At 41.7% G+C, this 27,669-nt stretch overlaps 1 protein-coding gene across 2 annotated transcripts in view; it reads right to left on the bottom strand.

The window, feature by feature from the left end:
- Positions 1 to 16,027, bottom strand: part of SH3D19 (SH3 domain containing 19) — a 151,154-nt gene extending 135,127 nt beyond the window's left edge. For both annotated transcript variants that reach the window (XM_012783717.3, XM_012783718.2), the window contains exon 1: positions 15,622 to 16,027. In XM_012783717.3, coding sequence (XP_012639171.2) covers positions 15,622 to 15,733 — 112 coding nt within the window. In that variant the 5' untranslated portion in view covers positions 15,734 to 16,027. The remainder of the gene's footprint in view (positions 1 to 15,621) is intronic.
- Between the last annotated feature and the right edge of the window lie 11,642 nt (positions 16,028 to 27,669).

Below are 27,669 nucleotides of genomic sequence, written 5' to 3'. Positions count from 1 at the left end.
GAATTCCTTATAACTCTATTTCCTTTAGAACCATTGGCACCAATCTCCCATGTTGAGCAATAGACCTCTCAAGGGGCAGATGAGAAGGGCTGCTCATCTTCTTTACCCGCTCCATGATGAAATGCATGGGTTGTGCAGAAACGCTGCGTAGCCACGCCCATCACTAGGTCTTATTTTCAGGGTAGGGCTTATATTGCGAAAATGCTTAGAAATCCTGCTAGGGCTTATTTTATGAGTAGATCTTATTTTCGGGGAAACATGGTACAATGATGCCACTGCACTCTAACCCAAGCAACAAAGTGAGATCCTGTCTAAAAAAAAAAGAAAGAGACAGAAAGAAAATGTAAATTAAAACCACAATACAGTATCACTGCACATCTGTTAGAATGGCTAAAAACAAACAAACAAAAAATGGTAGAGACAGAGAACAGATCAGTGGTAGCCAGTCTGAGGGGTGTCCAAAAGGTCTCTGATTACAAGGGGTAGCACTGAGAATTTCAAAGTGACAGATTGTTTTGTATCATGACCATGGTAGTGGTCACAAGAATCTACACATGTAATAAAACTCAGAATTGTTCACCAAGAAGAAGTCAATTTCACTGCATGTAAATTTAAAAATTAAGGAACAAAAGATGGCAGGGGTTCAAATCCCAGCTGCACTTCTCTTTACTGTATTTTTCTCATCATAACAATAGGATCATAAAAGAATCTGTCTTCCAAGGTTGTAAATGAATTCCTGACATTAAGCACCAAATTAAGGACAGATAACTATTTTATTCAGATATACTTAAAAATGTGTACTTTTTTAAAAAGTCAACTACAGGAGTAAGAAAGCCAGAGATTCAATTAAAAGAGAAAAAAATCAAAGAATATTGGAATGAAAACCCTTAATTCTTCATTAACTTCATTAAACACTCATTGGAAACTTAAGAGGCTGCTGTCCCCAACTCCCCTGGGCGTGGGCTCAGTGCCAGTCAATGGCCTGTGAGGAACCCGCCGCACATTACTGCCCGAGCTTCCCCCCATCCTCTACACCCCGACCCGTCCGTGGCAAAATTGTCTTCCATGAAATTCAGGAACCAGGCCACACAGCAGGAGGTGAGTGGCAGGAGACAGAACTAGGTTGCATCAGTATTTACAGCCGCTCCCGGTCGTGGCATCACCGCCTGAGCTCCCCCTGCCCCATGCTGACACACACAGACACACACACACACGTTGAAAAAGTGTCTTCCGTAAAATGGGCCCTGGTGCCAGAAAGGTTGGGGATCGCTGCTAGGAGGTGATCCGCACCCAATTACCTTCTACGAGGTTTACAAAAAAACCCCTGTGCTCAAGGAGCTATTGAAAGGTTTGTTCTAAATGCGACGTAAATATTCAACACCGCACATATCACTAATACCAAGTACGCCCGAGCTGAGGTTTAATACTTAACGTTCAGTATCTTTGCCTCTCTCCTGAAGGGGCTGCCAAACGGCAGCCCCCTTTTTCCAAGGCACGAAACGTTAGCAACGCTGGGCTTGTCCCTGACGCAGATGCCCTTACACCCCTTGTGGCTCTAGCCCAGTCGATGCTTCCTCAGAAATATCTTTAACATCTGTACACTTTGGGGGGTGTTGGGGAGGTGGTCGGAGCTTTTTGAAAAGGAGGATGTTGTGTTCACTGCTAGTGACTGCTGTCGTCTAGTGTTTCCCTCCTTACCTGAAAATTGGCTTCCTTTGGCCAAATAACGCAAATCCGCATTTAAAATTCAATTTACCGGGCACCCAAAATGGCGGCCGCTCCCGCCAACTGACGGACGCTGAGGCACGCGGGGCCGCCGCCGCCTTCGCCCCGCCCCCCACACCCCGTGTGTGCCCGCAGCGCCTGGGGAAGGAGCGCTGCGCCAAGAGTTCAAGGCCCTGCCGGGGCACTTTGCAATCGCCGCCAAAGACACCTCCAATGGACTTTGTGGGAGGGCCTCTGAGCACTGGACTTGACGTCCACTAACTGCCCAGCAGCCCAGAGCCAGGGGTCGGCTGTATGGACACCAAGTGGCAAACATCTAAGGCTCTTTAGACTAACAAGGAAACGGGAAAACGTGAAGTTCTTTCATGTTAGCATACATTGTTCCCCCTCAACAGAATGAGCCATGAGCAGAGTAGAAATTTGCCTTCCAACCTTGTGTACATAAGAATTTGGGTTAGCATTAAATGTAATCAAACTAAAAATAAAGACATTAAACCATTTTTCAAAAATTCAAGTCTGTTCTATTTGACACCTACGTATTGAACACATGTGCCAGGCATTGTTCTGAGTTATGGGAATGTAACAATGAACAACGTTAAGTCTCTTCCCTCATGCTGAAAGTCACAGTGTCAGGTCCTGTGTGGAACCTGCCAACTTTACCCTGTTTCTATTCTAAGAAAACTTGGAGTACACCACACAGGCCCAAGGTCCCATCTGACAAAAGCAACTGTAGGCATCTCCAGCATGTAGGTAAGCCATATGGGGACCACAAAACTCCGTCTTACTGCCCAGCAAAGGGACCTGGATGGGTCTGCAAAGGCAGCTATCTATAGGTTTGCCGTAGACCTCTGTCTGAGGTAAATGGGTATGAGAACCCCGTCCCAAAAGGCCATACTGTGAAGGACTGTGGCTGGCCAACCTATTCAGAGCCCCTTTCATGGGGAGGTTGACTTGAAAAAAAAAAACAAAAAAGAGCCAATTATTCAGTACCTTCAGAAGCCATGGAAACTGACTTAGATAAACTGAGTCACAAAAATGGTGATGTCACTAATGTAAGGAGTGACTGACTCATTCCAACTTACAGAAGAATGTTCTCAGGAGTAGCTATTTGTAGTCAGTTTTTTAGAGTTACTCTTATTTCCAAATAACTTTGGAAACTACTTCCTGTGTCTTTCAACTTACCTGGGGTTAGCAGAACAGGCCTTTACTTCTTGCAAGCTGAAAGAACATAACTAACACACAACAGTGCTTTCCAGTAACTTCAATGACAGCTCACTACACCATTCTTTTATGTGGAGCCTACTTAGACTATAAGATAATAGAGGGATTGAATACAATACATGTATAAAATTCATGGTAGGACTCAAAAGTCTCTTCATGGCAAAGAAAACAACAAAATAAAAAGGAAATGCACAGAATGGGAGTAAATATTTGCAAACTATATATCTGATAAAGTGTTAATATCGAAAATATATAAAAAACTCATGCTACTCAATAGCAAAAAAAATAATAATCCCAAATAACCAGATTAAAAAATGGGCAAAGGACCTGAATAGACATTTTTTTCAAAGAAGATATACAAATGGTCAGCAAGTATATGAAAAGGTGCTCAACATCACTAATCATCAGAGAAATGCAAATCAAAACCACAATGACATATCTCACACCTCTTAGGATGGCTATTACCAAAAAGTCAAAATATAAGTGTTGGCAAGGATATAAACAAAATGGAACTCTTACATTTTTGGGAGAATGCAAATTGGTATGGTGATTAGGGGAAACAGTACAGAGGTTCTTCCAAAAAATTAAAAACAGAGCTACCATCTAGCAACCCCACTTCTGGGTATATATCCAAAGGAAGTAAAATCACTACCTAAAAGAGCTATCTGCACTCCCATGTTCGTTGCAGCCTTATTCACAATAGCCAAGATATGGAAACAACCTAAGTGTCCAGCAATGAATGAATGGATAAAGAATAAGTGGTATATATACAATGAAACATTATTCAGCCTTAAAAAATCCTGCCGTTTGCAACATAGATGAAACTAGAACACATTATGTTAAGTGAAATAAGCCAGACATGGAAAGACCAATACTGCATGACCGCACTTATATGTGGAATCTACAAAAGTCAGACTCATAGACACAGAGTAGAAGGCTTATGAGGGGTTGGGGTAGGAGAGTAGGAAGGTAGGGGAAATAGGAAGATGTTGATCAAAGGGCATAAATTTTCAGTTATAAGATGAATAAGTTCTGCAGACGTATTGTACAATTAATAATAATGGGTATACTTAAAATTTGCTAAGAGAATAGATTTTAAATAGCCTTACTACCAAAAAAATGGTAACTATGTGAGGTGATGGATATGCTAATTAGCTTGATTGTGGTAATCATTTCACAATGTATACGTATATAAAAACATCATGTAGTACACCTTGAATATATACAATTTTTCTGTCAATTATACCTCAGTAAAGCTGAAAAGGGGGGGAGAAAAAATGCATGGTAGATTGTTTATTCTGTTTGAATAAAATTCATCACATGAATTACTTATGATGGAAAATATAACAGTTCAAATTACAAAAAAATCACACTGAAACCACTCAACATCATATTTTTTTTTTTTTTTTTTTTTAGACAGAGTCTCACTCTGTTGCCTGGGCTAGAGGGCAGTGGTATCAGCCTAGCTCACAGCAACCTCAAACTCTTGGGCTCAAGCCATCCTATTGCCACAGCCTCCCAAGTAGCTGGGACTACAGGCATGTGCCACAACGCCTGGCTAATTTTTTCTATATATTTTTAGTTGGCCAATTAATTTCTTTCTATTTTTAGAAGAGACAGGGTCTCGCTCTTGCTCGGGCTGGTTTCGAACTCCTGACCTTGAGCGATCCGCCTGCCTCGGCCTCCCAGAGTGCTACGATTACAGGCGTAAGCCATCACACCCGGCCTACATCGTATTTTTTAATAGGATACTAAGCTAGTGATTCTCATTTCACATAGAACTTTAAAACTCCAGTTCCTGAGCAACTATTCCAGATGTAATTAATCCAGAAATCTGAAGGTCCACGGGTCATGAGCACAAGTCTTTTTCAAAGTTTGCAGTCGATTCTGATGCCCTGCCAAAAACTGACAACCCTGCCCCAACAGTAGAAATAATTTGAGTACTTTGTTATTCAAAATATGGTCCAGGGACCAGCAGCAGCAGTATCACCTGGAGCTTGTTAGAAATGCAGAATCTAGCCAGGTGCAGTAGAGGTCTCAGCTACTAGGCAGGCTGAGGTAGGAAGATCTCTTGAGCCCAGGAGTTCAAGGATGCAGTGAGCTATGATTGTACCTGTAAATGACAAAATCCAGCCTGGGAAGGAAGGAAGGAAGAAGGAAGGAAGGAAGGAAGAAGGAAGGAAGGAAGGAAGAAGGAAGGAAGGAAGGAAGGAAGGAAGGAAGGAAGGAAGGAAGGAAGGAAGGAAGGAAGGAAGGAAGGAAGGAAGGAAGGAAGGAAGGGAGAAAGAAATGTAAAATCTCAGGCTCCACCTAAAATCTACTAAATGAGAATCTGCATTTTAACAAAATTTCCAAGTGAGCTGTAGGCATATTAAAGTTTGAGAAGCACTGTTTAGAGTTCCCATTGCTAAAAAATGTGAGAAATACCACACCATACTATAAAGTTGCAATACATCGAGAAATTTTCTGTGAAGAAGACAGGAATCGAAAAGAATGGAAGATAAAATTTTTCTTGCAATATTAAAGCATAATGATCACATTATTAAGCATCTATTTAAGAGTAGTTTTCAAATGCAAGTCTGAACATTTTAAAACCTCTAATAACACTCCTTATTCCAAATGAATACCATTTATAGACCACACCCTCCACTGGCAATAGTTACACCTCAATTAGGTAACACAAATCTACCTTGTCATCTCCAGATAGCTCTAGTTGTGTCCACTTAGCTAGTGTGTATGTTGAGGGGGAGTCTTTGTGAAGTAATTAAGAAACAGGGGACGTGGTGACAAGACAAGAAGGGATCATTTACAGGGGTGACACCCTGCTGGGGGCCTTCAAGTGTTATGTGAACACCTCTGCATAGTTTCAAAGGATTATTTGGAAATGGTAATATTTATTGCCAGAAAAACTAATTCTCTACAGGCTGTGCAAACATTTTCTTCTCAGCCCCTTGTTCTTGGCCTGCTCTCAAAGAAAAAGCATTTAGCTATCTTCCAGTATAATGATTCCTTGATTAATGTATCTTTTGAAATCAAAGCTATGGTATAATGAAGGCAGCCATATTGAAAACAAATAACTCAATCCAACCAGCAGCCCTGGCACGTTTTACAGGGCTCATCAGCAATGCAATTGCTAATCTACTCAAATGCATCATGGCAGGGACTAAATCAACTCCTCACAGCCTTTATTTATTTCTTCTGAATTAAGTGGGCATTAGGCAAAATGACAAAAACCAGAAAACTGTTTTCAGATTCTATGTGATTCCTTTTCAGTACCCCTGAACTTGTCTAAGAACTACACATCACACATGAGAACTTAATGTTTACAAGCATGTTTCCCCTAATGAACCTGTAAAATATGTTAAGAGAATGAATAATTCCCATTCAAAAGATGCAAAAAAAAAGGGTGCTCATAAAACCAAATCGTTTTGTGCAAGGTCACACTGTAATAAAGTACAGAATTCTATTCTGTCACTTACTAGCTGTGTGACCTTTAGTAGATTATTTACCATTTCTAGGCCTCAGGTGCCTCATCTATAGAAGGAAGGAAATAGCCATACTTACTTCATAAGAATAGTTTAAGAACTAAATGTGAAAAGGACATGTAAAACAATTAGAATACCACCTGGCACACAGTGCACAATAAATATTATTTATTTGATTACCTTAGTCCAGTGCTTTTCCAAATTGCTTTCCTACTCTAACTTCCCCTCCATTTCCAAAGCTGGAAAGGAAATTATATTAGTCATTTGTATCTGCTGATAAAGGACTCTAGTGTGAATGAGTCTTAGTCATAGGTAACTTCAATCAGACATAGGTGTTTCATATCTTTCCTTTCTAATTATGAAATGAAATTATCTGTCCAACATCAGCACATATCAAATATTTTGGACAAAATTAGGGTGGAGGAATTCAGGCAAGGCCTGAAGACAATCCTAATGTAGATCTCTGGAGAGACTGAAGAAACTAAGAGAGTAAAAGAGAATGGTCTTTTACTGGCAAGACCAGGCAAAATCATTCCAAATAATTTATGTAGATGCTCTATCCCGCAAAGAGGTATAGCATAATTCCTTACTCCTTAAATGTGGACTGTGCATAGTGACTTCCTTCATCTCCTACAGTATGGAAAGGGAGGGAAAAAGAGTAACTTTAGAGTAGGGAAACTTCACACAAACACTACCTCTGCCAAGTAATCAAGGCCAGTGATGAGTCATGTTAATAATATGCACCCTTGATATGTGATAAAAATGGCACTTTACCTCTGTGATCTTCCTCCCAAACACACCCATAACCCAGCCTGATCATGAAAAAAACATCAGACAAATCCCAATAGAGGGACATTGTATAAAATATCAGACCAGTGCTCCTCAAAACTGTCAAGGCCATCAAAGACAAAGAAAATCTGAGAAACTGTCACAGCCAAGAAACATGACAACTAAATATAATATGGTATTCTAGATGGAATCCTGCAACACACAAAAAAAGATATTAGGTAAAAACTAAGGAAATCTGAATAAAGTATGGACTTTAGTTAACAATATATCAATACTGGTTCATTAACTATAACAACAATACCATACTAATGTAAGATGCTAATAATAGGGGAAACTGAGTGTGAGGTGTATGGTAACTCTCTGTATTATCTTTGCAATTTTTCTGTAAATCAAAAAAGATTTTATTTCAAAAGAAAGAAAAGGAAAGGTCTACAGCCTCCACTCCCACAGACCCATCCCCACCCCAAGTACAAGCTTTTGGTTCCTAAAGGTGAGGCCTACAGCTGCTGAGGAGCAGAAACTGTTGTCCCAGCTTCTTCTGAACAAGGGGCCCAGGCCTCCACCACAGACTTCTCCTTCCTGTCCTGTGTCAGGCTATGTAAGCTTCCTCCCCAACCTTAACCCTGCCCTATGCTCTGAAGCTACCAGACATATATTTCCATCTTGTACTTAATTGGTAACATTCCCTCACACTATGTCAAATACTATAAATTCCCCTAAGACACATCCCATGTCTTTCACTGCTGAAGAGGAACACTGCCACTTGACGAGTGGAGCCTGCACCACACGTGCTGCTAGACAACTCACGCTACTGTAACTGCCCTCTCCAGGGGAGGCACCTTTGGCTCCCTCACCAATGGAGCAGTTCACAAGGAGACCAGGAGAACCCTCCCAAGATCTAACGCAGCACATTGGCAAACTTCTGTAAACCAAGTCAGAAGTTTCTTTTCTTCTCATCTCCTAGAATCATTAAAATGTAAAATTGGAAGCCTCATCCCTTCAATTAATAAAGCAAAAACTAAGACCCAGAAAGATGCTGTAAGCTGTTGGATGCTACAAAGTTAATTGAGAGAGATGGGATTAGAACCAAGTGTTCAGAGAATTAGTCTCTAAGTACCACTGGATGAAAAGCTGAAATGATCTGAGGGAAAACAGAGTGAATATGTTGTCCCCAGAATAAAATATGCAAATGAAGTTATAGAAGTTCTGGATGAATATTGTCAGAGGAGAGGGAAAAAAACAGAATGAAGGGATATGCACTCTTGCTTAAAAATAGGTTGTGAGGGCCAGGCGCAGCAGCTCACGCATGTAATCCGAGCACTCTGGGAGGCCGAGGTGGGTGGATCATTTGAGCTCAGGAGTTTGAGACCAGCCTGAGCAAAATCAAGACCCTGTCTCTAGCAAAAATAGAAAAAATTAGCCAGGCATAGTGGTGTATGCCTGTAGTCCCAGCTACTCGGGAGGCTGAGGCAGAAGGATGGCTTGAGCCCAGGAGTTTGAGGTTGCTGTGAAACAGGCTGACATACTCTAGCTGACTCAACAGACTCTGTCTCAAAAAAAAACAAAAACAAAAATAGGTTGTGAGATCATCAATTTGCCATCTGATTTGCCAAAATCACTTTGAACATAATTGCTTATGTCACAAGAATGAGCTTTTCATTTGTGACAATAAAGAAAGCTAAACATGAGGTACTACCAAGCCATGATAAAATTATTTTTATGGCTTAAGAAATACTATGTGAAGAACTAGTCTCGGCCTTTGGGCATCTTGTAGAATTAAGATATTTCCAAGAGATGCATGAAGTCCAACGTAAAGCAACTACATTTGATTATTAAATGGTGATGTTGCAGATTTATCTTCTTTTTCTCTGCCAACGAGAAATCCATAACTCTTTCCAAATGAAGAAAAATGTAGACTCAACTAAGTGTGAAATATTTTAACAATAATAAGATAAGGTAGACATAAAATGAGTGCTAACTCTATAGGTATTTAGTATGTGCTTGGTTGGGTTCTAAGGGCATTATATGTATTAATATTGTCATTTAATCCTCAAACCCTATGCAATAAGTTTTATTATTATTCAAACTTAGAAATACAAATAAAGAATGGAAGCAGAAAGGTTAGAAAACTTGTCCAAGGTCATACAGTTAGCAAGTGGTGAGCCAAGAAACAGACCAAGACAGTTTGGTTCTCCTATGTTAAACTCCGTTGACAGGCCAGGTACGGTGGCTCACGCCTGTAATCCTAGCACTCTGGGCGGCCGAGGCGGGCGGATTGCTTGAGGTCAGGAGTTCGAAACCAGCCTAAGCCAGAGCCAGACCCTGTCTCTACTATAAATAGAAAGAAATTAATTGGCCAACTAATATATATGGCATGGTGGCCCATGCCTGTAGTCCCAGCTACTCGGGAGGCTGAGACAGTAGGATTGCTTGAGTCCAGGAGTTTGAGGTTGCTGTGAGCTAGGCCGACGCCATGGCACTCACTCTAGCCTGGGCAACAAAGCGAGAGTCAGTCTGTCTCAAAAAAAAAAAAAACAAAAAAAAAAAGAAAAAAAAAACTCTGTTGATAGTCACCATGGACTACTTTATAGTCTTAATTATCTTCTTTGAAGTGTGTTAGTGTTGCCTTCCCTAATTCTATGGCATGTTCTTTAAAAGCAAGGAGTCTATTTTATATATCTCTTTGTATCATCAGTATTTTCTGCACCATTTTGCAGAATACAGTGAGCAACATGCAAGTACAAATGCATGGAGCACCAAAAGTAACTGACTTGTATTAGCAGTCAGTTTGAAAGCCTGAGAAATCATGGACTTTCACTTCAAAAAACTTGGATTCAAATCCCCATTCTACTATTTACTGGCTGAAGGACCTTGAACAAGTTGCTTAAATATGTCTGAGCCTCAGCTTTTTCAATGATATAATGAAGAAAAAATAACACCTATCTCACAGGGGAAAATATATAAGAAGCACCTAGTACCTAATGAACACAACGAATGTTATTCTGTGCCTTCATACCGATGATGATAAAGTTATCTTACTCAAAGCACAAAAGAGAAAAGTTATGTATCACTGCTTCCAGGGTTTACTATAACCACATTAAAATATAGAAAGAATAACTGTTTATTAAGCCCTATTATATGCATACTACCTTTCCAGATGTTTAAGGGAGGATTCAGAATTTTGTATATCAGCCCTTTGAAGAAACAATATAAAAATGCTGTATGTCAGTCAGAAGTTCTCAAACCTGTTTGAGTCTGATGAAAGTTTTCCCCAAGGAAAACTACAAACCTTTAGAAGACAATCAAGGAGATACTGGAGAATATTTTCATGACCTTGGGGTAGGGATAGTATTTTTCACCAAGGGTGAAGGGAGACATAAATTATAAAGGAAAAGATTCATACATGCATCTATGGTATATTAAGATGAAGAATTTCCACATCAAAAGAAACCATAAAGTAAAAAAATAAGCCACAGAGAGGAAGAAGATATTAGTAACATTTATAACCAACAAAAGTTGAGATTCCTAGGTAAATAGAGAAATCTAATAAATCAATAAAAAAATAAAAGATAAAAAGTATGGTGCATTTATACAATGAAAACAAAAAGCTACAGTTACGTGTAAGAATAGGAATAAATCTTACAAACTTAATGTTGAGTGAAAAAAACGTGGCACCCAGTCTGAAGCAGCAATGTTAGTATAAATAACATTATTAGCAGGCTTTATCCTCCCTTCTCCCTTCACCCCCCACCCCAGGTCACTAGGGCGACTATACTTGATTTGCCTAGGACTGAGGGGGGTTTCCTGGGATAGGGAACTTTTCGTTTTAAGAGCTGGGAAAGTCCCTGGAAAACTAGAAAGAGTTGGTCACCCTACCTTCTGCCTATTCCCCCCTGCTTTCTATTTCTTGCCCTTGGCTAGTGCTAGAGCAGTAACATAGTGTTGGGACTCAGATAACAGTACTTTAAAATGAAGGCCTCAAAAGCAGCCTCAGAAGCACAAGGTTTTCTCTGACCTCCTGATATCCTCCAGTCTCTCAGACCCATTCTCTCCAGAGACTAGCCACAGAAACTAGAATCCTTCTTCCCCAAAGCCAGCCATAAGACCTAAAAACATCACTAACTTTCTCTGTCCCTTTCTGTGTAAAAACTGGCCATAAAGAAATTTACTGACCTACCTTGTTTGACTGTAAGTCATAATACCCCCATTCCAGGAAAGGTCGTGCCCCATACCCAGGTGGAAAGAATGCACGCTCAGAGAGGCCAAGGAAAATCTAGACAGACAGACCTTGCCAAGTGTCCCCACTGTCCATTAGCATTAGATCATACCCTTTTGGTCCAGTCATATTCCTACACAACCATCCATACTTAGTTGAACCTAAGCATTAAAATGGACAATTTCCCCTGTATCTATGGGTCTTCATTCTGAAGGCTCTCATGTTGTGAGGTGATTTTTCAATGAACCTTCAGAGGGCACTGGGAATTTCTCCCTTGGCCCCAACAAAACTAAACTTAGTTGTGCAGATAGAGATGAAGAACATTCAATCAATGACACAAAGAAGAAAATCAAGAACAAATAATGAAGTTGATTATAAATGCCAAGCTATATAAAATATAAACCACCAAATCAACCATAAAATCCTTTAAGCTACTGAGAAAAATCCACAATGGAAATTAAGTACTACATGCTAGTCTGTGGAGATCTCCATATTTATCTCATAGTTTTTCATCTGATCTGTTCAAAATGACAAATTAGCCAATGGAACTATTTCTTAGAATTTAAGACTCAGTGGAGGGGTGTGCTTTTTCTCTTAATTATGTGGAGTTTGCAAAGTTCAACACCCTTTTGAACCAGCAGCATCAATATCATCTGGGAACATATTAAAATGAAAATTCTGGCCAGATGTGGTAGATCTCATAAGTAATCAGCACTTTGAGAGGCTGAGGTGAAAGGGTCATTTGAGGCCAGGAGTTTAAGACCAACCTGAGCAAGAGTGGGACCCCATCACCACAAAAAATAGAAAAGTTAGCTCAGTGTGGTGGTGTGTGCCTATAGTCCCAGCTACTCAGGAGGCTGAGGCAGGAGGATCACTTGAGCCTAGGAGTTTGAGGTTGCAGTAAGGCCACTGCACTCCAGCCTGGGAGATAGAGCAAGACCTTGTCTCAAAAAAAAAAAAGGAAAGAAAGATAATTCTCAGACCTGCTATCCCAGATGAACCGAATCACATACTCTCGAGAAAGGGCTCAGCAATCTGCAATTGTACAACCCCTTCAGGCAGTTTTGAGGCATGCAGCAAAAGTTTGAGAACCACTGAATTAGTATACCTACATCCTCTCTCTTCCTTATTTGTAAGGGACATTCAGTGGATTAGTAAGACACCACAAGAATTTAGGTGTTGTGTCTAGCTTTTATATTACCATATATATGTCAGGTTAGGCAATTAAGGATCTTGGATACACCATCAATACCATCAACAATAAATATTTCACATGGTACCAGATTCATGACACTTTAACATCAGTGCATTAAATGCAAACAATGGTATCCTTTCTGCACCCATTTACCTTACACCTTTCCTATGTCTACTCATAAATTAATCTCGTGAATCATGAACTGCTACAGAATTAACCTTTGATGAACTGGCCTCTGCACTTGATTACTCCTGCAATTCTGCCAAAAATCAACTGAGCTTTTCATTTTCATGTAGTGTCACATAGAAGATATCTTATTATTTTAAAAGCTGGCAAATATAACAAATGCATTTCATAAAAAAGGTAAGCACCAAATCAATTATTATCCTATGTTGTTAGAGGAAATCATGATTCCTCAAACTCGATTTTTTTCTTTTTAAAAATACAGTTACTTCCTACGGAGGCCCTACAAGGACTGTCTTTCTGTATTCAGATCCTGCCTGGGGCTCTTAGCCTTCAAATGAAAAGAACTCATTCCAGACATTTCATAATCTCAAGTCATTACTTGCTTTCTGCTGGGTTATTAAAATACAGATGATTCCATTTATATGAAGTTTTAAAACAGGTAAAACTAAACAATATTGTATAGGGATGCATATGTGTATGGTAAAACAGTATAGAAAAGAATGGAAATAATAATCACAAAAGTCAAAAAAATGGTTACCTCTAGGGGAGAGAAGAGGCCATGTCTGGAAGAGATGGCAATCCCCTTACAAGGAATTAATATTCTATTTCTTACTTGAGCATGAATTACAAGAATTTTCACTTTAAAATCTACAAATTTTATGCGCTCTTCCGTATGTTGCAAAAATAAATAGATGCACTTACACACCACACCTAAATTTAGCAGGGAGAAAAGGAAGAATTCACAGACTCCACCAAGTCCATACACGCCAGGTTATGAGTATCAAGTTATGTGAGATCAAAGAAAAGGAAAATCTTTAGATTGTAAAGTGGTAAAGGAGGGAGTGTTGAGAAAAGAAAAGATGGAAGATAAAAAAGAAGATGCAGAAGAAAAATCGAGCGTCTGAGTCAGTTCATACTCTCTCCCTTGAAGGAGAGCAACATCCAGCACAGACTAACAAATGCCCAAGCTTGGTAAGGAATGCGATGGTGTCTGAAAAGCATGTTAACTAACGAAGGGAAAGAGGAGCACAGTTTGTAACTAAATGTAAACTATTAAATAATTTATCCCAAAAGGAATAAGACCAAAAATTGCAAGTGTAACCCTCTATCCACTCCATAACATCGCTGTCCCCACAAGCCTTGATGAAGAAAGGGCATATAAATGGTTAGAAGACTCCAATTTTGGAATGCAAAAAGTACACAATGTCTCGTCTCCGCAAAATATTATCACAGAACCTAGAAAAGCTTTTTGCCAGCCTCAGGGAAATCCTGGAACTGGTAAAAAAACAAGTTACAAAACGCCATTTCCACCAGCCTTGGGATAAATACACATATTGCAACTAAATGATAAACATACATCTGGATCATATCTAGTCTGAACTTCAATTACAGCTCTTCATAGTACAGTCTCTTATAACAAAGAGTGAAGCTTTTGCTAAAGGTATCAGGAATCTGAGGTAGTTAGTCTACGCTGTTTGAATCAGTTAAGACAATGGCGGTACCTCTGTAGTTTTTTCATTGTACTCTTTCAAGAAGTATTTACTCATATCCAGCAATTATTCATTCATTATTTCACTAGGTCTGGGTTTACAATGAACAAAACTATCAGTTATTTTCAAAACAACTGGTGTTCATGTAGACAAATGCCTTATAATTTGCACAGGGAATTATTTTTATGGTTCCAAGATTCTACCAAGGGCATCAAATTGACTATTTCTTCAGGATCTGTTCAAGTTCTTTCCTTCATCTCTCTTCAGGCCCTCCATTTGCTCCCCACAGACCCACTGTCTTCTCTAATTTTCCAACTTTCTCTTAGTGGTTAAGGGCGCCACACAGAAAAACTTCTCTCTGGCTCTATGGAATTTTCTCTACATTCCACTTTCTAAACAGGCTCTCCGCGAATCATCTGAGTCTTTCCCACTTCCCTATGTCGCTTTTGTTGTCATCCTCCTAAGTTTGTTCTTCCCTCTTGTTTTCAGATAACTGGGATTACACAGTTGGAACCAAAGGCCAAAGAATTTCCTCTCTATTATGTTAAATTGAAAAGCTGCCCAGGGAAGAGGGAAGGGGTGTGGATCTAAACTTATTCACTCTTCCACTTAAGCGCCACACTATTTGATCCGTGCCGCTTTTGTGTACCCAGAAACACAATATCATAAAAGTAATTATAAGCCCTGAAATGATTCTCAGTGCAAACGAATTTCCTTTTGCAATTCCATTATATATTCTGGACTTTTCTTTGGGGGCGGGGGGGGGAAGGTGGGCGTCTCACAAAATAAAGCAAGTCGTATAGAAAACTAGTGAGTTGTTCCGTTGGTGGGGGAGGAAGAGTGCAACAGGTCTGAAGTTCACAGGACACGAATCGAGACTCGACTCAGTATCAGCACGTGCTTAGACCTGGCTGCGGCGGGGCGGGCGAACCCCTCGGGAGGGGTCGTTGTCCACCAAGACGAACTCTGGCCGCTGAGTTCTCCACTGGCCTCTGACTCACCCAGAGATAAGAAATCGCCCGGGCCACCCGTTCCCAGCCCGCAGCTCCTTGATTTAGTCTGCACGGAAATTTTGGAGTTTCGGCTCCAGGGCCACTAGCAGGTAGAGACCGGCTAGAATTTCCTCGGGCTCGGCCCGAAAGTGAGGATAGCGACGGAAAGGCCACGCTCCCTCGCTCTGGCCTCCGAGAGTTAAAGGTGCGGGTCCCATCCCGAGGGTGAGCCAGCTGCCGCGGTTCGGGACCTGCGCGGCCCCCGGGCGCCCAGCCGCGGGCCCCTCCCGCCCGGTTCCAGCCCGCGCCCCGCGCGTCTCACCTGCGGCCGAGTGGCCCGAGAGCGCACGGCCCCGGGCGCGGCGCGGGCCCCCCAGCTCGCGGCGATCGCGTAGCTCTTCCTCCTCGTCCTCGCGTCGCCGGCCCTCAGCCATGGGCGAGGCGCGGAGGCGCAGCCGGGGGGCGGCCGGCGGGCTGCGGGCCCCGGCGCCCCGGTCCGCGGGCACCCGGCCCCCCACGCCAGCACCCCGGGCGCGGGGAAGGCGGCCCCGGCAGAGGCGGCGGCGGCGGCGCGGAAACGGCCACCTCGGCGAACTCCACCTGCAGGCGGCGGGGAGCGGCCGGGCGCGGGCCGAGCGGTGCCGCCTCCTCGCGGCGCACCGGCGGCCTTTCTCCCTCGGCTCTCCAGGTCCCGCTCTTCCCCTTTCCTCTGTCCCCGCCCCGCCCCGCGGAGTCCCGGCCCGGGCCGGCGGGTTCGCGCCGGGCCTCGCCCCCTCGGGGAGGGCTTACCGGCCGCTGAGGCCGCCCCTGCGCCGCACGCGCCGGCTGGGGACACCCGCGCGACCAAAACAAGCGTGCGCAACATAAATAAATGGGGTAGGAAGAGGGAAAGCGGAGATGGCCTGGTCTCCTTCCTGCCCTTTCACAATATTCCGGTGTCAACAGGAAACCCATTTGCTTGACACTTAAACGAAAGGAGGAGGAACCTGCCCTGAGCGGGACTTGGAGAGATGGGACAGCTGGGAGCTGCTGAACTTTGGAACAAACTTGGCTTGGAGCTGGGTCGAGTCTCCTCTGCAATGCACGCTTTTTTCTTTCTCTTTTCACCTTCACAAAATCTAGCCTCGCTGGAGCACAGAGGATTTTTAGGGCAGTGAAACTACTCTGTTTGATACTATCATGATGAATACGTGTTATTGTGCATTTGTCTAAGCCTATAGAATGTACAACACCAAGAGTGAACCCCAAGGTAAACAATGGGCTTTGAGTGATAATGATGATGTGTCAATGTAGGTTCATCAGTCGTAACAAATGTCCCACTCTGGTGGAGGGTGTCGATAATGGGAGAGGCTGTGCATGTGTAGGGGCCAGGGACCGTGAGAGATCTCTCTAACTGCAGCTCAATTTTTCTGTGAGCCTAAAACTACTCTTGAAAATATTCCAATCAAAAAATTTGTTAAATAACAAATCAAGCATTGCTGTGTATTCCAGTTAATCTAAGGTTAGGAAATGGCCCCAGAAGGACAGGAAGAAAATGTATTTAAGGAGCCCCATACGGGATTAGTTTTCAAGAGACTGGATTTGGAGAAGTGGTGGGAGCACTGGCTCTGGAGTCAGAAACTGTAATTTGAAGCCCTCAACTGTGTGTCCTTCCCCTGTGAAAGTATTTCAAAGCTGGAAAGAACTGTGTAACAAAAAGTTATGTGCATCTGTACAATATACATCTTAGGTTCAGTATGTGCACATACATACTTTTACACAGAGAGGGGCAGATTCTAGAATCTCACAAAAAGATTACCTAAGCAGCAGGCAGAAACATTGCCTGGACATGAAACCTTGGGAAACTCCTGCGGGATGAACAGGGCTTTATCTCCAGCCTCTTGCTCTATTTCTGAGAGATTGCAAGAGCTTCTGATGTTCAGTGTATAAGAGAGAAAAAGAAGGGAGAAAGGGGTCACTGAAAACAGAATTGCCTCTCATACCTGAGTGCTGTTTTCTTTGCCTTTTCAACAGTGGCTGTTGCTGCCTGAGAAAATCTTTACACTTTTAAACAGGTAAGAACCACAATCAATTTTGTGGAATTGAGGTCAGATCCACAAGTTAAAACTTTGTTACTGCATAAGCAGTTAAATCAGTAGACACTTAGAGACTGGAAATTAAACCAGGAAAAACAAACAAACAATGGTTCTGGACTTTTAGAGTTGTTTTAAGTGTTTGGGTACACTTTAAATGAAAGCTATTTGTCACTTGCTTTCAAAGATGAATAATTTGGAGGCCCTTACCTTGACAACAGCACAGCTTCACTAAGCTATCAGGGTCAGTCTCTACTATTATTCAGAATCTTACTTTGGAAAGGCTTGAAAGTTGTTCTGGATCTTCCATCCAGTCAGAGCTCTGGGAATCCACACCTTTTTGGGGGACTCATGTTCAAGCCCATTCTATATTTAGCAAACATTTATTGTAACCACTGGGTGCCCAGTGAGGAGACTCAAAAGAAAAAAAGAGGCCTGGCACACTGGTGATACCACCTGTAGTCCCAGCTCTTTGGGAGGATCGATTGAGCCCAGGAGTTCAAGGCCACAGTGCACTATGATCACACCACTTTGTTCCAGTCTGGGCAACAGAGTGAAATTGTGTCTCAAAAAAAAAAAAAAAAAAGAAGAAGAAGAAAATAAATACTTACAATCAGGTTCCCTATGTTAGGCACTTTTCACAAACATCTTCTCATTTTAAAGAACAAAACATGCTTCCTGTCCTCCAATGACAGGGAAATCTATCCATTTTACCACAAAACAAGACAAAATTTGGTAAGTTCTGTAAGTCAATGGGGAAGAAATTGTCTTTACAACTGGATATCCTCATACAAAAGAATGAATTTGAACCTCTACCTCATACCATACACAAAAATTAACTCAAAGTAGATCATAGACATGGATCTAAGAGCTAGAACTATGAAACTCTTCAAAGAAAACATAGGATAAATCTCTGTGACCTTGGGTTAGAAAATATTTTCCTAGATGTGACAATAAAATGCATAAATGACAGAAGAAAAAGTAAATTGGACTTCATCAAAATTAAATTTTGTGCTTCCAAGGACACCATCAATAAAGTGAAAACACAGATGGGAGAAAATATTTGGAAATCGTGTCTAATAAGGGTTTTGTATTTAGAATATACAAAAAAACTTATAATTGAACAATAATTTTTTTAAAAAACTCAGCCCAATTTAATAATAGGTCTGGGTGCAGTGGCTGACACCTATATAGTCCTAGCACTTTGGGAGGCCAAAGCAGCAGGATTGCTTGAGCCTAGGAGTTTGTAGTTTACGTGAGCTATGACTGTGCCACTGCACTTTAGCTTGGGCAACAGAGACTCTGTCTCTCTTTTTTTTTTTTTTTTTGAGACAGAGTCTCGCTTTGTTGCCCAGGCTAGAGTGAGTGCCGTGGCGTCAGCCTAGCTCACAGCAACCTCAAACTCCTGGGCTCGAGTGATCCTTCTGCCTCAGCCTCCCAGGTAGCTGGGACTACAGGCATGCGCCACCATGCCCGGCTAATTTTTTATATATATATCAGTTGGCCAATTAATTTCTTTCTATTTATAGTAGAGACGGGGTCTCGCTCTTGCTCAGGCTGGTTTTGAACTCCTGACCTTGAGCAATCCGCCCGCCTCGGCCTCCCAAGAGCTAGGATTACAGGCGTGAGCCACAGCGCCCGGCCGACTCTGTCTCTTAAAAAATAAAACAATAAAAATAAAAATAAAATAAAAATGGGCATTCTCCAAAGAAGATACATACAAATGGCCAATAAGAACATGAAAGGATGCTCAACTTCATTAGTCATTAGCGCATTGAGTGCCACACTAGAAAAAAATTTTTTCCTTGGGGCCACAGTGTTTTATTACGAAAATAGAATGAAAACTTAGAAAACAAAATGATCCTTTCTAATTTAATGCAAAATTTGTTATTTTTATTGTTTTCTGTATGTGAGTTATATACAACTTGAAAAGTGGTTCACGAAGCTCCCAAAGTGAAGAGAAATATGAGTCACATATGCTCATGAGGCCCTGGGCTTAAAACTAGCATGAGTTAAATACAACTCACATGGCAGTTAATGTGTTAGGGAAACGTAAATCACAACTACAGTGAGACACCAGTTCACACTTACTAGGATAACTAAAATAAAAAAGATAGACAATAATAAGTGATGATGAGGATGTGGAGAAATTGTAACCCTCGTACATGGTTGGGGGGAATATAAAATGGTGCAGCCAGTTTGGAAAACAGTTTAAAAGTTCCTCAAAAAGTTAAACAGAGTTACCATATAATATGGCAGTTTTACACTTCGTATATACCCAAGAGAAATGAAAACATCTCCATACAAAATTTTGTAGCTGAATGCTCATCATGGCATTATTTATTATAGCCAATAAGTGGATAGAACCAAATGTTCATCAACTGGTGCATGGATAAACAAAATGTGGGATTTCCATACAATGAAGTATTATTCAGCCTCAAAACTCACTGAAGTACTAATACATGCTACAACATGGATGAACCTTGAAAACATTATGCTAAGTTAGAGAAGCTGAGAAAAAAGATTCCTATGGTACATGATTCTATTTATATGAGATGTCTAGACTAGGCTAATCCATAGAGACAATAAGTGGGTAAGTGGTCCAGGGGTAGGGGGGAATGGCTAATGGGTACAGAGTTTCTTTTTGGGGTGATGAAAATATTCTAAAATCACAAGTGGTGATGATTGCACAATTCTGTAAATATACTAAGGGATGAATTGTATGGTATGTGAATTATCTCAATAAAACTATTTTAAAAAAGAGTTTAACCAACTTTCTGTAAAAGCACATATTGAAGAAGAGAAATCAGGCAGGAATTACAAGGAAGAACAATTTAATCATATGAAAGAAAATCAAAGGTGTGGCCAACTAGCAACTAAATAAACATGCCAAAACATCCTACCCACCCAAGTGAGACAACAGCCAAACAGAATATGATAAGAAACTTGGAATGACTAGACTAAATTTACAGACTAAAACAAGATTCATCTTCAAAATTTAAAAGTATATAAAAAAAAATTTGTAAAAGATATTGATAAGGGGCCCCGATTACAAAGGAAAATGTTCTTAGCTTCTCACTTTAGATATACAGCCTAATCTAAAGCAAAATGAGGCCAGGCGCGGTGGCTCACGCCTGTAATCCTAGCACTCTGGGAGGCCAAGGCGGGCGGATTGCTCGAGGTCAGGAGTTCGAAACCAGCTTGAGCAAGAGTGAGACCCCGTCTCTACTATAAATAGAAAGAAATTAATTGGCCAACTAATATATATAGAAAAAAATTAGCCGGGCATGGCGGCGCATGTCTGTAGTCCCAGCTACTCGAGAGGCTGAGGCAGGAGGATTGCTTGAGCCCAGGAGTTTGAGGTTGCTGTGAGCTAGGCTGATGCTACAGCACTCACTCTAGCCTGGGCAACAAAGCGAGACTCTGTCTCAAAAAAAAAAATAAATAAATAAATAAAAATAAAGTAAAATGACGTGCAAATAGCAAACTACAAAAAATAAGAATATACTATATAAATATATATTACTATGTGGTACAGGGTTTGACAAATGGAAGTACAATAAATATTTGTTTAATGACTAAATTAATATTCCATTTCTTTTCTGCTGAATCACCAGAAGGAATGAGTCTCAAGTCCTTTAACTTAAATAAAAAGTAACTATTTGGAATTAAAAGTTTACAGCTGAAGACTTCAAAGAAGAAAAAGTAAGGATAAATAGGGATATACAGGGGATTTTAGAAGTACAGCATCAAAACTTTGGTTTGGGTTCTTGTTTGTTTGTTTTTGAGACAGGGTCTCATTCTGTTGCTGAGGCTGGTCTTGAGTCCTGGCCTCAGGTGATCCTCCTAGCTCAGCCTCCCAAAGTGCTAGGATTACAGACTTAAGCCGCTGCACCCAGCCAAAGTTTTTTTTGTTTTGTTTTTTGTTTTTATTAACAGTTTTTCAGCAGATATCAGCCAAAGTTTTGATTCTGAACATGACAGAATTTGAAGATTTACTGAAGTAGGATGGTGGGTTCATGAATGGTTTATTATATTGTTCTCCATATTTTCTATGTGCTTTTAAATTTTCACTTATAAAAATAAAAAGCAAAAGTTAAACTGTACAGTCAATTGAGATAACTATAATCTGTGTTCAATGTACTTTAGAGAATTCTTTTGTGATAGATTGTCGCAAAACTGTCCCAATTCTTTACATCTCCTTCTATTAATACAGTTTACAAGATGCGTTTGTATCTCCTCCTTCTAGAAGTGGGTCCCTACCCCCATGAGCCTGAGCTAGCGTTGGGGTTTGCTTTGGCCTATAGATTATGACAGAAATGACAGTGTGTGAATTCCAAGTTTATTACTCAAGAGGCCTTGCTTCCTTCAGCTTGTTCTCTTGAAAGCCTTCTACCACCATGTGAGCAAGCCGAGAAAAAGATACCATGTACCTTAGAGAACGAGAACGTGTACCATGTACCAGTCCGTGGCCTGTTAGGAAACGGGTCTTGCATCACCACCTGAGCTTGTACCACACACCCCACCACCATGGCACTCTAGCCTCCCCCCTTCCTGGGCCATGGAAAAATTGTCTTCCATGAAATTGGTCCCTGGTGCCAAAAAGGTTGAGGACTGCTGATGTAAAGGAAAGACCAGCTGTCCCAGTTGAGGCCCTCTAGACCAGCCGATAGCCAGCCAACCCCCAAACATATGAGAAACCAGCCAAAATCAGCATAACTGCTTATCTGAAGAACAGGTGACCACAGACCCCTGAGAGACCCAGCTAAGACTAAAACAGCTGCCACCTGCCTTGTAAACTCATAAGCAGTAATAAATGCTTAATGTTTTAGTTCACTGAGGTTTTGTGGTTAGTATGCAGCACATGCTGGTTTTGGATTGTCCAGGAATCAGTTGCTGAAATAGAGTTAGGAGTTCAAAAAGTTTAGAGAGTGACATCTGTGAAAGGAACAAGGGAGACAGAAAGATTGGGCAAGGGGAACTGTCATACCACTGTGCAGACCTGACAAAGCCTCTGCTAGTCCAACAGGAAGCTCTAAAATAAAGACCAGAATTCCACTTCTAGTGTGAATAGGTAGGCTCTTGAATCACCACCTTGTCCAGTCATTAGCTAAGGCTGCTTAAAAGCTGAGGCAGACACTGTAGGAGCTAACAGCTGGAGGCTGTCAGCATACCATATCCTGGGCAGAAAGGCTTTCCTGAAAGGAGATCTGAGTGGCACATCTCTGTGTCTGCCACAGTCCACTCGTTGCATCATGCAAATCCACCTGTCCACACATGTCCAGGGAGTTAGGTTAACCTCCATCATCACTGCAGTCTCGGGTCTTCCAGCAGTACTCACAGTCTCCCTTCTCCACTATCTATTCCTGATTCCTCTTGCCCTCAGCTACCACCTCTGCTGATCGTGGTGGCTTGTCTGGTAGTATGACTCAAACCTTCATTATTGAGTTTTCTTAGCCCCTAGTAATCATATCCTTCTCAGGCGGGGGTTGCTTCACTTGTCTCTTTAAGTGAATTCAAGTTATGATTCATCAAAGGAGAACCAACAACCATGAAGCACCCAAATGGGTCATCTTGAGTTCCACCCATGGACCTCGCTGTGCCGGCTGTGTAAAATGAGCCTTACCTCCCACTGTTGATCAGAGTTAATTATCTCTGCCAAAATGGTATCTCGTCTCCTCACCTGCTGGTCCCTTGCAACGAGAAACTCAAAGAGCCTGGATGGCAGCTGTAGTTCGTAATTCCACTGGACCTTTGCTGTGTCCTCTGGTGAGAGTGTGCCCCTGTGGACAACAGAACCTCTAACCCCAACGAGGCCAGGAAACAAAATGTTTCCAGCAGGTCACAGGGAGTGATTGTAAGTGCAACCAATCCTGATTCCACCCCTCTGTCCCCAGATCCATGTATTCTGATTGGAGCCACAGCACCGTGAAAAGGTCTCCAATACAATGTGTGTACTACATTCTGGAAGATGAAGCCCCATCTTCTCAGGGCACTGTCTCTGACTTTGCAGTTCAGCTACTCAGGGGTCCTCAAACTTTTTAAACAGGGGGTCAGTTCACTGTCCCTCAGACCATTGGAGAGTGCGTACTGTGGGCCTGGGACGAGTCAGCTGCTAAGCAGGACAGGCAGTGGCGGCAAAAACACCCAGAGGGCTGGATAAATGTGCTAGGCGACCCGTATCTGGCCCTCGGGCCGTAGTTTGAGGACACCTGAGCTACACCTTCAGCAGGAATACATGTATATAAAAATTGATAAAGCACATGAGCATAAAATCCAAACCTCTCAAAGTCACATTCGCAGAACGAGTGACTATTACTAGTACCTCTCTTCAAGTAAAAAGGAAGCCTATGTTGCAACATCAAGACCAGGGCACTTAAGATATTTCGCTTCAGGTTCAAAATACAATAAAATATTTGCAAGTATCAAAAATGAGGCAGCAGGCCGGGCGTGGTGGCTCACGCTTGTAATCCTAGCACTTTGGGAGGCCGAGGCGGGCAGATTGCTCAGGGTCAGGAGTTCGAAACCAGCCTGAGCGAGACCCCGTCTCTACTAAAAATAGAAATAAATTAATTGACCAACTAAAAATATATATACAAAAAATTAGCCGGGCATGGTGGTGCATGCCTGTAGTCCCAGCTACTCGGGAGGCTGAGGCAGGAGGATTGCTTGAGCCAGGAGTTTGAGGTTGCTGTGAGCTAGGCTGACGCCACGGCACTCACTCTAGCCTGGGCAACAAAGTGAGACTCTGTCTCAAAAAAAAAAAAAAAAAAAAAATGAGGCAGCATTTCCTGACTCCCTCATTTTGAAGAATTATTCAAACTCTTGACATATCTAAAAATGAAAAATGTGCTGGGTAGGGTGGCTCATGCCTGTAATCCTAGCACTTTGGGAGGCTGAGGTGGGAGGATTGCTTAAGCTCAGGAGTTTGAGACCAGCGTGGGCAGTCTAGAGAGACCTCATCTCTACAAAAAAAATAGAAAAATTTTCCCTGGCCTAAAAAAAACAAAAGTTAGTTAGGCATGGTGGTGTGCACCTGTAGTCCCAGCTACTGGGGTGGCTGGGGCAGGAGGATCGCTTCAGCCCAGGAGTTAGAGGTTGCAGTGAACTATGATTGCACCACTGCACTCCAGCCCAGGTGACAGAGTAAGACTTTGTCCCAAAAAATAAAAAATAAAATAAAAAAAGAAAAAGGTTAATGGTTTATACAGTGACCTGGAGATTCTAATGCTGTTAGAAGCTCAGGACAGGTCAAGTTTTGACCCTTTTCCTTTGCTACTTTCTTTCTCTTTTTTTCCTATCCATATTTTAACTTCAAAAAATTTCCCCTTTCCTTTCTTCCCTTCTTTCTTTCAGTTCACCTATACCTCTTTCTCTTTATTTCTCCTTGGCAACTCTTTTTGATTTTCTTAACTACTATGTGCTTCAGTTTCCTCATCTGTAAAATGCAAATAATAATAATAGATATCTCACAGGAAGTTGTGAAGATTAAAATGAGTATTAGTTCACTGGGGGTGCCCACAACAAAGTACCACAAACTGAGTGGCTTAAACAACAGAAATGTATTGTCTCATAGTTCTGGAGACTAGAAGTCCAAGATCAATGTGCTGAGAGGGCCTTGCTTCCTCTGAAGGATCTACAGAAGGAGCTAGTCTCTCTCCTAGCTTCTGGATGGTCCTTGGCTTTTGGTAGCATAACTCTAATCTTCACATGGTGTTCTCCCTGTACGCATGTCTCTGTGTCCAAATTTTCCCTTTTCATAAAGACACCAGTCGTATTGGATTAAGGCCTCACCCTACTCCAATATGACCTCATCTGAACTAATCACATCTGCAGCAACTCTATACCAAATAAGGTCACACTCTGATGTTCTGGGACGTTAACATAGTGTTGCGGAAGTGTGTACAGCTAGTGTTACAGCTCTTGTTCATTTGACCAGGGAAAGAACCGAGCAGCACAAGAAGAGTCGGAGAACAGCCCTTATTCTTCTACAGCAGGCTCAGCACACCTAGTGTTACAGCCCTCTTCATGTCTTCCGATGTTCTCTAGATGTTCTCTCGATGTACCCCCTTCCTGCCCTTCTGCCCCTGCTTTTATACCCTTGGTAGGGCTCAAGAAGCATCCAATCAACTATAAGCTTATAACATATTAAGCTTTAACATCCAATCAGCAACAGGCTTTAACATCCAATCAACAACAAGCTTTAACATCCAATCAAAAACAGTGGGATTCAATAATTACCCAATCAGGATCACGCAAACAGCATGGCTGGAAACAGGGAGCAGCACGTGGGCCTGGGGGCATTCCGGCAGGCTGGGTCCCGGCAGCACACGGTGTCCTGGGTGGCTGTGTGCCCCAGGGCCCGCCCTGGCCCCAGCAGCATGCCTCTAACTGGCCACACACAGCACTGGCCCCTGGAGATGCGGAACTATGGGGAGGCAGCCATTGGCCCCGACCGGCGCCTGACATTTTTCTCCATCAATAGGAATTGGGGTGGGGGGACACGATTCAATCCATAACATATATATAATATGAAACACTTAGGACAGCTCTTGGCACATAAAAAGCACTACATAAGTATTTGCTATTTATTGAATGCACACTATGTGTGTGGCACTGTGCTAGGTATTGAAGATGCAGCACTGAATCAGACACAGTCTGTTCTTCAAGGAACTCATGGTACGACAGTCACAGTAGAGGTAACATAGGGTGACCAGTTGTCCCAGTTTGCCCAGGACTGACGTGTGTGTATAGGGAGGTGTAGGGACATAGAACTTTCAGTGCTAACTCCAGAAAAGTCCCAGGAAAACCAGGCCTAGTCATTCACCCTAGAGTTGAACAAGAAGGGAGGATATACAATCTCAGAGGGAACATAGGCGAGGCATTGTGGCAAAGACCACTAGTTTCCCCTCAATGTCTGCTATCTCCTTGGTGTTTGGTGCTCAGATATAAAGACTACATTCTCCAGTGTCCCATGGCACTAGGCATGGCCCTGTGACTAAGTTCTGGCCAATAGGAAATGATGTGTATGACTTTACAGAAATATATTAAGAGGAAGAGGCATACCCTTCTTCACCTCTTTCTTCAGTTGACTGGAATTTGTATGTTCTGACTGGAACCAGAGCAACTATCTTGGATCACAGATGAAGCCAGATGTTGAGGAACTGAAAAAACCTGGACCCCTGATGATTATGGAGAAGGAATACTTGCCATAGACCTCATACTTCTAGACTTCATTTATGTGAGGAAGAAATGAACTTCTATTTTTTAAAGCTATGGTTATTTTGGGTTTTCTGATGCACGCAGTGTAATTCAGACTAGATCTTAAAACCTCCAGTGATGAAAGTAGGTAAGAGGGAGAGTAGTAGGTAAGAAAAACAAAAGAAACAGTATATGTCACAGCTTGCAACCAAAAGAGAGTTTGGAATAAATTCTGATTTAATAGATGGACTAAAGTATTACAAAATATCTCTAATAAATTAAGGGAAGTCTCCAAGGGCCAAAAATAAATAAAGAGCTATAACTAGAGTGTTAATAATAGTTGACACACATGTGATGCTATTCTAAGTGTTGTACATATCTTAACTCACTTAATTCTAACAACCCTATGAGATAGATACTATTTGTCTTGTTTTACAGAAAAGGAAACTGAGTTACATAAGGGTTGTAGAGATATAATGAAGATATAATGAATGTCCAATAACAATTTTAGAAAGGAAAAGAAAAAAGAATCAAGGAAAGGCAACATTTGAAAAGATAATGACGAAAATTGTGCAGAATTAATAAAAAGTCATAAATCTTCAGATTAATGAAGTATAACAAATCCCCTGCAGGTCTCTGAAACAATACTAATACCGGCCAGGCATGATGGCTCATGCCTATAATCCCAACACTCTGAAAGGCTGAGGTGGGGGGATCACTTGAGGCCAGGAGTTCAAGACCACCTTGAGCAACATAGTAAGACCTCTGTCTCTACAAAAAAATTTAAAAATTAGCCAGCCATAGTGATGTCTGCTTATAGTGCCAGTTACTTGGGAGGCTTAGGCAGGAAGATCACTTGAGCCCAGGAATTTGAGGTTGCAGTGAGCTATGATGATGCCACTGCACTCTAGCCAAGGCAACAGAGTGAAACTCTGCCCACCCATCCCTAAAAAAAAAAAAAAAAACTAATACAAAAAAAAAATAGCTAAATTTTTGAGTACTTAAAAGTTATGCACTATTCTATGTACATTGTATATATCACTTCATTTAATCCAGGGGTCCTCAAACTTTTTAAACAGGGGGCCAGTTCACTGTCC

Source organism: Microcebus murinus, chromosome 15, assembly GCF_040939455.1.
Source record: "Microcebus murinus isolate Inina chromosome 15, M.murinus_Inina_mat1.0, whole genome shotgun sequence".
In the NCBI taxonomy this organism is placed as follows: Eukaryota; Metazoa; Chordata; class Mammalia; order Primates; family Cheirogaleidae; genus Microcebus; species Microcebus murinus.
The sequence above is the reverse complement of the archived record's forward strand: the minus strand, read 5'-3'. Positions and strand labels throughout refer to the sequence as shown.